This window comes from Geotrypetes seraphini, chromosome 4 (assembly GCF_902459505.1).
Source record: "Geotrypetes seraphini chromosome 4, aGeoSer1.1, whole genome shotgun sequence".
In the NCBI taxonomy this organism is placed as follows: domain Eukaryota; kingdom Metazoa; phylum Chordata; class Amphibia; order Gymnophiona; family Dermophiidae; genus Geotrypetes; species Geotrypetes seraphini.
Genome location: NC_047087.1, coordinates 322,246,425 through 322,259,849, shown reverse-complemented (window position 1 = coordinate 322,259,849; position 13,425 = coordinate 322,246,425). Strand labels below are relative to the sequence as shown.

Below are 13,425 nucleotides of genomic sequence, written 5' to 3'. Positions count from 1 at the left end.
TCCTCGGCTCCTTGACCTTACCTTCCATAGAGAATTTGAAATTGAGAGAGCCCACAGGGTACCCTCTTCTTCCACCGGAGACCGTCGCCCCAGACCGGTTGTCCTCAAGCTGCTCAGATACCAACACGTTTTGGAGATCATGTAGCGGGCTAAGATCAGGGCTCCAATCAAGCATGAGGGTTCCACCATCCTATTTGTCCCCGACCTGAGTAAAACCACTGCACGCCGACACAAGCTGCTTCTCTCCTACAGACCACAGTTGAAATCTCTAAATGCAAGATTTGGCTTACTTTACCCGGCTCGCATGAGAGTAACACTGAATAATACAACCAAGGACTTCATTAACCCGGAAGAGCTGGCTTCATTTATTGAACTGCATTCACCTACCCCAATCAATCAGGTTTGAATGTCTGACAATATGGTTTATCATATGTTGCTGTATTAGCTGAAGTTATTCTGTTTGCACTATACATTACAGCCTTTTACCATATTATATGAGATTAATGTGATGCTATTAGCTCCTGCCAGCGCAATGTTATATTGTTAATAACTGTTTGTATGTTGAATTTTGACACTAATGAGGGCACGTTGGGATCTGCCTGCCGTTATGGCTCCCTCAGCTACACTCACATGGTTCTTACATAGTAGTGACTGTTTTGTCACTCTTCACAGTTCAGGGTGCTTTTTACTGGTTTTGGTTTATTATTTTTCTATGAGTCACATACTGATGTGGTTCCTTTCTCACTCCTGGTCTCACATAATAAGCTTGTATTGCTGGTCGCTTTTTTCATCTGCTTATCATTGTCTCATGCTCATATGTCTTTTTCATAATTGCAATGTCTCTTAAAATCATATCTTTAAATGCAAAGGGTCTTAATAACAAAATTAAGTTGAAAAAAGTTTTAACATACCTTGATAATCTTAAACCTGATGTACCGTATTTTCACGCAGATAACGCGCACCCGTGTAAAACGCGCACACGGGTATAGCACGCAGAAACCACGATTTTATGTACAAAAACTTTTGTATACCGCGCTCACGGGTATACCGCGCATGCTGCCCGACTGTCCTTTCGCCCGCCCCGACTCTCCTCTGGCCACCCCGACTCTCCTTTCGCCCTCCCCGACTCTCCGTGCGCTATCCCGACTATCCGTTCACCCTCCCTGACTTTCCGTGCACTGCCCCGCCTCTCCGTGCGCTGTCCCGACTCTCCGTTCACCCTCCCTGACTTTCCGTGCACTGCCCCGCCTCTCCGTGCACTGTCCCGACTCTCCGTTCACCCTCCCTGACTTTCCGTGCACTGCCCCGACTCTCCGTGCGCTGTCCCTCCAACGACCGCCCCCCCCCCAAGAACCTCCGACCGCCCCCCCAGCCGACCCGCGACCCCCCTGGCCGACCCCCACGACACCCCCACCCGCCTTCCCCGTACCTTTGTGTAGTTGGGACAGACGGGAGCCAAACCCGCCTGTCCGGCAGGCAGCCAACAACGGAATGAGGCCGGATTGGCCCATCCGTCCCAAAGCTCCGCCTACTGGTGGGGCCTAAGGCGCGTGGGCCAATCAGAATAGGCCCTGGAGCCTTAGGTCTCACCTGGGGGCGCGGCCTGAGGCACATGGTCGGGTTGGGCCCATGTGCCTCAGGCCGCGCCCCCAGGTGGGACCTAAGGCTCCAGGGCCTATTCTGATTGGCCCACGCGCCTTAGGCCCCACCAGTAGGCGGAGCTTTGGGACGGATGGGCCAATCCGGCCTCATTCCGTCATTGGCTGCCTGCCGGACAGGCGGGTTTGGCTCCCGTCTGTCCGGCCAACTACCAAAGGTATGGGGAAGGGGGGTGGGGGTGTCGTGGGGGTCGGCCAGGGGGGTCGCGGGTCGGCTGGGGGGGCGGTCAGAGGTTCTTGGGGGGGGCGGTCGTTGGAGGGAGGGGGGTTTGCGTCGAGGGCAGGAGGGCCTGGGATCCCTCCTGCCCGTAATGTAGTGCGGGGTGGGGGTAGGGGGTCGCCGTGGCCAGGAGGGTTTGGGCTCCCTCCTGGCCCGATATTGTCGGGGAGTTGGGGAGTCGGCCGGGCAAGAGGGTTTGGGCTCCCTCTTGCTCCGATCGTGGATGCGGGTGCGGGTGGGAGCGCGTGCGAGCGGTCGTTCGGGGTGGGGGTGCGAGCGGTCCTGCTGGGGGGGGGTGAATCGGGCGTCGGGCGGGGTGGGAACTATGTAAAAAAATTTTTGTATACCGCGCTCACGCGTATAACGCGCGAGGGGTATGCGCGGTAGGTTAAAACACGTATAACGCGCGCGTTATATGCGTAAAAATACGGTAATAATGTTACAGGAGTCCCACCTAGATGCTTTTGCATCAGCCAAGGTTTCTCTCCCATGGGCCTTGCCCCCATGTTATTCTCCTGCCATTGATAGAAAAGGTGGAGTTATTACTTTGATTCGGAGATCCAGTAATATTTCCATCATTTCCTCCTCAAATGACCTCAATGGTCGCTGGGTCAAAGTCACAATTAATAGCGCAGGTGAGATATAGACAACCCAACAAATTATAGACCAATCGCTTCTATCCCACTATACATCAAACTCATAGAGGGTCTAGTAGCACAATATCTATCCTACTACCTAGAAGACCACCACATTCTGCATCCAACTCAATCTGGTTTCAGAGCTAATCACAGCACAGAAACACTACTGGTATCTTTACTAGACATAGCCCGACAGCACCTTAGCAAAGGAAACAAGTTACTAATCATCCAACTCGACCTTTCAGCAGCATTTGACTTAGTAGATCATCCAATACTTCTCCAGACACTAGATGCCATAGGAATAACTGGTAAAGTTCACAACTGGTTCCAAGGATTCCTTCAAACAAGATCATATAGAGTTAAGTCAAAAGATATTTTATCCGAACCCTGGACAAACCCCTGCGGAGTACCACAAGGATCCCCACTATCGCCCATACTATTCAACCTCTTCATAGCTTCCTTAGGCACTGCCCTAGACGCCCTAAACATAACTTCTTTCAGCTACGCAGATGACATAACCATCATTCTCCCATTTGACATCCAAGACCCCAGCTCCAATGGACACCTAAAAACAACACTGGAAACAGTAGAAAAATGGATGATGAACCATAAGCTGAAACTGAATGCGGAGAAAACCAAATTCCTACTACTAGAGAAGGAACAAAAGCCATCTATAACAGAACTGGAAGTAAACGCAATCAAATATCCCATACAGAGCACTCTCAAAATTCTAGGAATACAATTAGACAGACGCTGCACTATGCAGACACAGATACACAAAGTCATACAGAAGGCATTCTTCACCATGCGAAACCTAAGAAAAATAAGAAAGTTCTTTACCAAAGAACACTACAAGATCATTGTACAATCCCTCACACTCAGTACCTTGGATTACTGCAATAGCCTCTACCTACCATGCCCAAACAACATGATAAAACAACTACAGACCGTTCAGAACACAGCCATCAGACTCATCTACTGTCTCAGCAAATTTGACCACATCACTCCCGCCTATGTAGACTCTCACTGGCTTCCGATAAAAGCAAGAACTCAATTCAAGTTCTATTGTCTACTATTTAAAGTAACCCATGGAACTGCCCCCTGTTACCTAAATAACCGCCTATACCGCTACCACTCATCCAGATCAAGAAGAACTCAAAACCTATTCACCTTCCCCCCTCATAATGGAACCCGACGTAAGAAACTATACGACAGCCTTCTAGCGACACAGGCAGCGAAAATTGACCCCACCATCACCAAACTAATGATCAACACAACAGACATCAAAGTGTTTCGAAGAGAAATCAAAACATTTCTATTCAAAAAACACGTCCTTACCAACTAATATCCTCCCCTTTCGCACAAGCTCTCCCTCTATTGAATAACACATTAGTCTTCTCCTAGAACCTGTCCTTCCAAACATATTCTGACTCCTATATAAGCATTTACCTCACTATCCAACAAACTTCTTACGTCATTATTAGGTAACTTCTAGTCTGTAACCCGTATATACTGATATTCTCTACTGTATCCTGTTATCACTTGATTCTCTGCTATGTAATTCTTACAATTGAATCCTCTACCACACCATGTAAAGTACATGAATCACTGTTATGTAATTTCTCTAGATAATCGTTGTTACGCAATTCTCTCGGTAATGTCCAGATCTCTTATAATTTGTAATCCGCCTAGAACCGCAAGGCACAGGCGGAATAGAAATCACTAATGTAATGTAATGTAATATATTGTTTATTCAATTTATATGGTCCGAATCTGGATAAACCAGATTTTTTCCATTCAGTGTATGAATCTCTTCTGGATGAATCCACGGCCAATCTGGTTGTCATGGGCGACTACAATCTGGTTTTGAATCCTAGTATAGATAGAAAATCAAACTGCACATATAAAAAAACCAAAGCTTGGTTCGCCTTACAGGATCTCATAACTGATGTTCACCTTGTGGATATATGGAGACACCTACATACTGACACAGAGGCCTTCACCTTCTTCTCTCCCCCCCATTCCTCGTACTCGAGGATTGACTTTTTTCTTGTGAGCGACTCTTTGTGTTCTTCCATCACGGATGCATCCATTCTACCAATCACTATTTCAGATCATGCGGCCATTACAATTCAATTAAAAGGCAATGTTTCTTCTCAGAAAACTCGGCAATGGCGTTTCAACAATGCTCTCTTACAAGATGAACAGTTTTGTGAATTGATAAGGTCTAAAACACAAGAATATTTCCAGTTTAATACTCCTGCACAAACTTCCTGGTCTTGCTGTTGGGATGCTTATAAAGCTTTCATCCGATGTATCATAATAACCTATTCTGCCCATAAAAGTAAAAAATTGAAAGAAGATCAACAAAAACTGGAAGACAAAATTAGAAGCCTAGAATCTCAACACCAACAAACACCTCGGGACATAGACCTCCTGCTAAGATTGAACAGAACACGCTTCCGCTATAATTCAATCTTAAGTAATAAGGCCTCACATGCGATATTTCAACAATCTGCATCTTACTTTGCTGAAAATAATAAATGTGGCCATTTATTGGCTAATTTTCTTAAACGACGTGAGGCTAAATCTAACATCGCCTCCATCAAAATGGAATCAGGAGTTGAAGTCACCGGTCCTAAGGCCATCTCCCAAGCATTTATGACATTCTACAAATCACTATACACTGCTGAATCAAGTAGCCCGCAACTGATTTCCGAGTTCCTGGCAAATATTCCTCACACCACCTTTGATGAGATTGATAAGGAACAGCTAAATGAGAGGATCTCACCGTCTGAAATTTCCCTGGTTATTCAATCAATGGCTCTTAAGAAATCACCCGGACCGGATGGCCTGACGGTCGAGTTCTATAAGGCATTTCAAGAGATCTTGATCCCGTTTTACCTTCCCTTTCTTGAACATCTCATTTCTTCAGGTGAGGTCACTGGCTCTTTCACCGAAGCTACCATAATTGTGCTGCCAAAACCTGGTAAAGATCCGCGTCATCTTGCCAACTACAGACCACTTTCTTTGATAAACGTGGACGCAAAAATATATGCTAAACTATTATCAAATAGATTGCAACGAGTCATAACTAAACTAATACCATCAACCCAAAGTGGTTTTGTCAACGGCCGGTCATCTAGTGACAATACTCGTACATTCTCACATGTCATAGCTCAGGCACAATTACAGAAAAAAGAATTGCTAGCGGTTGGATTGGATGCAGAGAAAGCCTTCGATCGCATTGAATGGCCTTTTCTTTTCAACACCTTACTCTGGTTTGGCTTCTCGGAGGATTTCATTACTAAAATAAAAGTACTCTACTCAAGGCCCACCACCAGAACGTTTATTAATGGTACATTGTCTGATGCTTTCTATCCTAATAGGGGCACCAGACAGGGATGCCCTTTATCCCCATTACTATTTAATCTTGCACTGGAACCACTGATACGGACCATACGTAACAATCCTGACATTGTTGGTTTCAGACTTCCAGAATATGAGCAAGATATTAAACTCTCTGCATATGCAGACGATATTTTACTTTATATAACACCTACATCTTTTTCGTTTCTACTATCGGACATAGCACGTTATGCGAAAGTCTCTGGATACAAACTCAACATGAGTAAAACTGAAGTGATGCCTCTTAATTGCCCGGCAGTGGAATCTGACATAAATACTTATGGAATGAAATGGTCAGCTACATCCATAAAATACCTGGGAGTGCTGTTTGGCCCGAGTATTGAAGAAACTGTTCTCCTCAATGTGGAACACATATTAGACATTGTCAAATCCTCCATATCCAAATGGTCCCCGCTAACACTGACGTGGTGGGGTAGAGTGGAAACGATCAAAATGATGATTGCTCCCAAGGTTAATTATATCTTATCTATGTTACCCTTTCATTTACCACTCACCTTCTACAAACAAGTGGATTCTCTGCTGACTAAATTCCTGAGGAAAAACAAGCAGCCACGTATTGCTCTAGCTAAGTTAAAAGCACCTCGTATATTGGGTGGAGTGAACTTACCTAGTTTTCTACATTACCATCATGCCTTCATCCTGAAACAGTGAACATCAGGTTATCATAGGCCCAATGCCTGTGACCCTCCTGTGTGGCTCTCTGTTGAAAGCGCATTATATGGGGACAGACGCATTAGATACTTAGCTGGTATCACTCTCACTAAATCAGACAAGTTGGATAAGATACTGAAAGCTTATAAACTAGCGGTTGATAGCACTGATTCCACTTTCTCGTCTAGATGGTCGGATTCCACCATACTGCCTTTATGGAACAATGATAGGTTCAAGATAGCGGAGTCACCTATCTCATGGACGGACTGGCAGAAATGTGACATATACCTGGTGAAAGATCTTAGAACAAAAGATACATGGGCATCTTTTTCAGACCTGTCGACTGATTGCGGTCTACCTGGGTCTCAATATTTCCGGTGGCTTCAACTAATACACTGTGTGCAACACTCAGTTCAGAAAGATGGTCTACAGTCAGCGGACCCCGGTATGCTTAAATTTTTGCTTTCTCTACCTGATGGTAATATCAAAGCTTCTACCTGGTATCATATACTACAAAGAGCTTCCTTTTCTGATCCCTTGGAATTGGAAGTGAAATGGTGTAGCGACCTCAACTTACCTTCCGATGCAATAGATTGGGTGTCCCTATGGCTAATATTTTTCAAATCCATTCGCTCTGCCTCTCTATTACAATCCATATTTTTTCTTTTGCACAGAGCGGTTTGGACGCCTATATTGTCACACAAAATAGATCACTCAATGTCCACTTTATGTTGGTCCTGCTCTACCTCTGATGGTACTATGGAGCACCTACTTTTTTCATGCCCACTCTTAAAGGATTACTGGAATAAAGTGTGGAATATTATATGTGACATATTAGACATCAAAGAGTCTCTGACCTATCCTATACTTATCATAATGTCACAAGCGATTGCTACACCCATGCATTCTGATAAGGCTCGTTTAATTACTATTATGTTATCTCTGGCGATACAGACTGTGTTGTTTTGCTGGAAAGATTTTACTAAAATAGATTACCATATGTGGTGGAATGCTCTCTGCCTTACAGGGAAATATGAAAAAGTATATGCAGAACGAACTAACTCCATGCCTAGATTCCTGGCTATATGGCAGCCTCTCCTTATGCATTGTAATATATAACCCTTGCATTTTCACGCTTTTGTATACTTGCTTGCTTGATTCATCAATAGTTATTCTCTTAGACAATGCACCTAGGGCATGAGTAATGTAATGTAATTGAGATCAGTGTGTGTTGATAATGTACTAGAGCAGTGTTTTTCAACCGCTGTTCCGCGGCACACTAGTGTGCCGCGAGATGTTGCCTGGTGTGCCGCAGGGCCGCCGGGCCCGGAGCTGACAGGGGGCCCGAGGCAGGGGCGCCAGTAGCTCGCCAAGGCAAAGTGAGTCGATCACCCAGGACTCACTTTGTCTTGGCGATCTAATCTATCGAGCCGATAAGTCTTCTTCTCCCCGACATCAATTCTGTAGTCGGAGAGGAAGTTCGGGCCAGCCAATCGCTGCCTGGCTGGGCGGAACTTCCTCTCCAATTGCAGAATTGACGTCAGGGAGAGCATGCGTCGGCGTCGGCTTTGGGGCCTGTTATCCATTGGTGGGTCCTGTTCCCCGATGGCAGCGGCAGTGGCAGTGGCTTGGGGAACGGCAGGGAGAAAGAAAGAAAGGGGGCAGGCAGGGAAACAGAAGGAAAGAAGAGAAACAGAAAAAAAGAAAGAAAGGTCAGGGAGAGAGGAAGAAAAAGTTGGGGGAGGGAATGAGGTGTGGAGGAGAGAAAGCATACAGGCTGATAGAAGGGAAGAAAGATTGGATGCACAGTCAGAAGAAGAAAGTGCAACCAGAAATCACCAGACAAGGTAGGAAAAATGATTTCATTTTAAATTTAGCAAAGTGGAGGCAGTATTACCACAGTTTTCAAAGGAATTTGCCCAAATAACTTAATAGTTAACTGGGTAAATTCCCAGAGATGAAAACTTCCCTTCACTTACTATGCACAGTTCTGAATTTATATCTGCTGTCTATATTTTACAATATGGTCACCTTTTACTAAACCGCAATAGTGGTTTTTAGCGCAGGGAGCCTATGAGCGTCAAGAGCAGCGCTGGGCATTCAGCGCAGCTCCCTGCGCTAAAAACTGCTATTGTGGTTTAATAAAAAGGATGGAGGGTATATTTGTCTATTTTTGTATGCTATAAAAACCAAATACAGAGAGAGACTGAGAGCTGTTGACGTGTGTGTCTTTCTTCGATTCCAGCCAGAATATCAGCTTTGTGTTCAGCCAAACAGGCCCAGGTTTCGCACTGAATAAAGTATTTTATAATTTTTATAATTTTTATTTCGTAATAAAGTAATTATAAAATACTTTCTTTGTGTTTATTTGATTCCTATTCAAGAGAATTACTTTATATATAGTCAATATAGGCAGAGAGTTAAATTTTTTAACATTTTCTAATGGTGGTGTGCCTCGTGATTTTTTTCATGAAACAAGTGTGCCTTTGCCCAAAAAAGGTTGAAAAACACTGTACTAGAGTATTATCTTTTATGCATACAACCCTCAGTATATTCTGTTTATGGATGTGACTTGCACCATGAATTGTATTCACCTTTCATCTTTATTTCTGCTTTTTCTGTAACTTAAAAACTCAATAAACAGTTTGAACTGAAAAAAAAAAAAAAAAGGACAGGCCCAAGTCTACAAAATCTTGAGTGGAGTGTAGAACGGGTACAAGTGGATCGATTTTTCACTCCATCAAAAAATACAAAGACTAGGAGACACTTGATGAAGTATGTCACAAGGCTGCCTCTGTTCCTAGGGAGGAAGCCTTGCCAGAGAAGGGAAATGGGGTTAAAACCCTTGAAAGTATTCCTAAGCCTGCTAAGGAGAGTCTCAAAGCAGCTCCTAGGAATATTTTCAAGCCAAGCCTTCCAGCAATGAAATCTTCTAAAGCCCTGCCTAAAGCAGGCAGATATGGTTTAGCTTTACCTGAGCCAGTTATAAGAAAACAAGTGGACAGACTACATCTCCCAGGAGCCAGGGAAAGGAAAGAGCAGGACTAGAATACAAGCCACTGCCAATCAGGCTCAAACTGGTTTTAAGCCAGGTGAGAAGCTCTCTGAGAGCAGGCTACCCTAACACGTCTACAGGGAGGACTAACAAGCTCCCTGCAGGGAAAGAAAAGGGAGTAGTTTTCTCAAAGCAGGGGAGCCAGCCTCAGAGTACACACCGGCTCCCGATCCAGCCAGCCAGCAGTTGCAAGCCATAGAGTGCCAGCCCAGACAATCAAGATGTCACAGTCTACCTCCTGGCTACCAGCCCAGGCAGAGGTTGGTGAGATAGAAGCCACAGAAAACGGTGAGTCTGTGTTTGGGCAAAACAATGAGATGGCTGATGAGGACTTTGCTTATAGTATGGAGATAGAAGAAACAGAGTTGCCCAGTATAGAAGGAATGGAAATAAGCTAATCTTTTCCTGGTAAAGAGAGCTGGGATAAAATTTGGACTGTATACTAGATTGAGAAGGCTGAATTTTTGTTTGAAGAAAACTTTGCAGTTGGGACAAGTTTTTTTTCTCTTGTGAAGATAATGGGCTTGGGACTGACAATTGTTTGTGGGGTTTTTTTTGTTGTCTTCGCTGGGGCAGACCAGAGGTCCATCCTGCCCAGCGGTCCGCTCCCGCGGCGGCCCATCAGGCCCACTGCCTGAACAGTGGTCTCTGACTAATTTTATAATTTACCTCTAATCCTGTCCCTATAACCTTACCTCTACTCCTATCTGTACTCCTCTAGGTACCTATCCAATCCTTCTTTGAAGCCCTGTAGCGTACTTCTGCCTATCACATCCTCCGGCAGCGCGTTCCATGTATCCACCACCCTCTGGGTGAAAAAGAATTTCCTGGCGTTTGTTCTAAACCTTTCCCCTTTCAATTTCTCCGAGTGCCCCTTGTACTTGTGGTTCCCCTTAGTTTGAAAAATGCTGCAATGATATACCAGGTGATACAAACCTGAAGAAGCCTGTTTGAAAGTTTATTTTGATTTTGATCAATAAATTATACCAGGAAAGTGCACCTCTGTCATTGGACTTGTTTTTTTATTATTCCAATACCAAGCTACCAATAGAACCTCACATAACCGCTCGGCTGAGGTTTTGTGTGCACTAGGTAAGGCCACTTGCTGAGCCCAGCTTGGCTGCACCCGGTCACAAGTTACAGGGAAATACTTTTAAAACCAATAGGAGGAAATTTTTTTCACCGAGAGAATAGTTAAGCTCTGGAACGCGTTGCCAGAGATTGTGGTAAGAGCGGATGGTTGGACAATTTCCCAGAGGAAAAGTCCATACTCTGTTATTGAGAAAGACATGGGGGAAGTCACTACTTGCCCTGGATCGGTAGCATGGAATATTGCTACTCCTTGGGTTTTGGCCAGGTACTAAGGACCTGGATTGGCCACTGTGAGAATGGTTCTTAAACAAACCATGAGGCACACCACTGGTAACATCCCTTTCCTCAGAGAGATTTCCATAGACCACTACCCTCTGTCACCTTCCACTCAACCAGTTCTTGACCCAGTCTATCACTTTGAGGCCCATACCAAGAGCACTCAGTTTATTTATTAGACGCCTGTGTGAAACACTGTCAAAGGTTTTGCTACAATCTAAATATACCACATCTGGCATTCTCCTTCTATCCAATTCTCTGGTCACCCAGTCAAAGAGGTTGATCAGATTTGTCTGACAAGACTTGCCTTTAGTGAAATCATTTAGCCTCGGGTCTTATAATCCAGTGGATTCCAGAAACTTCACTATTCCCTGTTTTAAAATCATTTTCATTAATTTACTTACTACAGAAGCAGACTTATGGGCCTGTAATTCCCTACTTCTTCCTTACTTCCATTTTTGTGGACAGGGTTCACATCCGCCCTTCTCCAGTCCTCCGGCACCACTCCCAACTCTAGAGAAGCATTGTTTTTATAACCAATTTGGGGTGGGAGCTAATATTTTCATAGTAAGAGACAACACAACCCCACCATGGCCCATTTGGTCTGCCAAGAAAAGTAGCTAGAGTTGTACATGCAGGTTCTCTCCTCTCTGCCTTTGTACCTGCTGAAAGTTACCCAGAGATCTGCTGGGATGTATAATGCACCAGAAATTATATTGAGACAGACTATGCATGTCTCCTATCTTTATTTGCCATCATGCTCTCTATTTCTATGGTCCCTATGCTATTCAGTTTACATACTGCTCCCTGATACACAGCATCGTAAAGCTACCAAAATGAATACATATATTAATCTCAAAACCTACTGTCAGCATGGAGATGGCACCAGTTCTGTGAGTTCTTGAGGCCCCCCCCCCCAAAATATCAGATTTGTCTATCTCATCACCTATTCAGTTTTTCCTTTCCTTTCAGGTACTACAAGTTTGGACTGAATAGATGATGCTGGGGGAAGATCTAGTATGGGGTACTCAAGTAGTCACTGCACCCACAGATCTGGTGCCTATAGAGCTGAATCTTCATGTATGCATATCACATTTACAAATTCCAGCAGCATGTAATGGGTCACTTTAAACTATAGTTTGACCCTACCAAGTATTTGGATAACCATCCAGCCCTGGTGTTTTACCTTTTGAAGAAGGTTAATATGATACTGTGTGCTGGCAGGATGTGGCATGTGGGGTTCTCCTTTAGGTAGATCCAGTAGAGGACAGTCTTGAAGAGGTGGTACTCACTGAAAGTGAAGAGCCTGAGGGAGTGAGCAAGACAGGTAAGCAAGGGACTTCATTATTGTTTTTAAGTCTCTTCTCTACAAGACTCCAGCATTCATATTTAAACTTCTAATACCATATCATCCAAGCAGAACCTTGAGATCTAATGAGCAAAATTTGTTGACCATTCCTTCACTTAAGGTTATTAATACTAGACGGCAGTTTATCTTTTCAGTAACTGCTCCTCAGACTTGGAACGCTCTCCCAATTTACTTATGAAATGAGCAGGACTTAGGAAAATTTAAAAGTAATCTAAAAACATTTCTTTTTAAAGATGCTTTTAATATTTAATTTAACAATTCTTAAACCAGCGATATTATTTTATTAAGTTCTGTGGTTATTTGTTTCCCTACTGTACTTTTCCTTTGTTTTGCTTTTCTTTATTAATTGTATTTCAAAGCCCTATCTTACCTTATGTAATGTGTATAATGTATTAGTTATCTACCCAATGTTATTATTTAAAGTTTGTACTGTTTTGCCTCTATTTTGAATGTATTTTAATCTGTTCATCGCTTAGAATTTGATTAAGCGATCAATCAAGAAAAATATTGAACTTGAAACTTGAAACAGGACAGGGAGGATACATGGGTTTGGAGAAGTTTTTGTATAATCTACAGATATAACCACTCAATGCATGATCCCAGAATTCCAAAACCTGAACTCACAACCCAAGAAAGCAGAAGTGTTCACTGAGTCTAGAGGTTACTTGAGCTGTATTTTACCAGGATATTTTTTATGGAATTGTATGTATTATTTCTTGTGTTATGAGCCGCTTAAAACCTCCCCGGTATGGCGGCATACAAATAAATTATTATTATAAGCAGAGGACTGAGAACCAGAGCAGCCAGGGTTCAAATCCCACTGCTGCTTTTGGGGCCTTGGGGAATTCATGTAACCCTCCATTGCCTCAGGTACAAACTTAAATTATAAGTCTTCCAGGGACAGGAAAATATCTAGTGTACCTGCCTTAGGCCTATTACTGAGAAAGTATAAGCTAAATCCAAATTCTTCTATATCAACAGATACAATGGCAATTTTAAGCCAATAAGGGCCTTTGGCCATTCCCACTGCATCCCAA

General features: G+C 43.7%; 1 protein-coding gene across 6 annotated transcripts in view; it reads right to left on the bottom strand.

Moving 5' to 3' along the window:
* The window catches only part of BTBD16 (BTB domain containing 16), a 141,602-nt gene that overhangs the window by 35,273 nt on the left and 92,904 nt on the right, over window positions 1-13,425 (bottom strand). For all 6 annotated transcript variants that reach the window (XM_033942722.1, XM_033942727.1, XM_033942728.1 and 3 more), the window contains exon 10: window positions 12,206-12,325. In XM_033942722.1, the coding sequence (XP_033798613.1) occupies window positions 12,206-12,325 (120 nt within the window). The remainder of the gene's footprint in view (window positions 1-12,205; window positions 12,326-13,425) is intronic.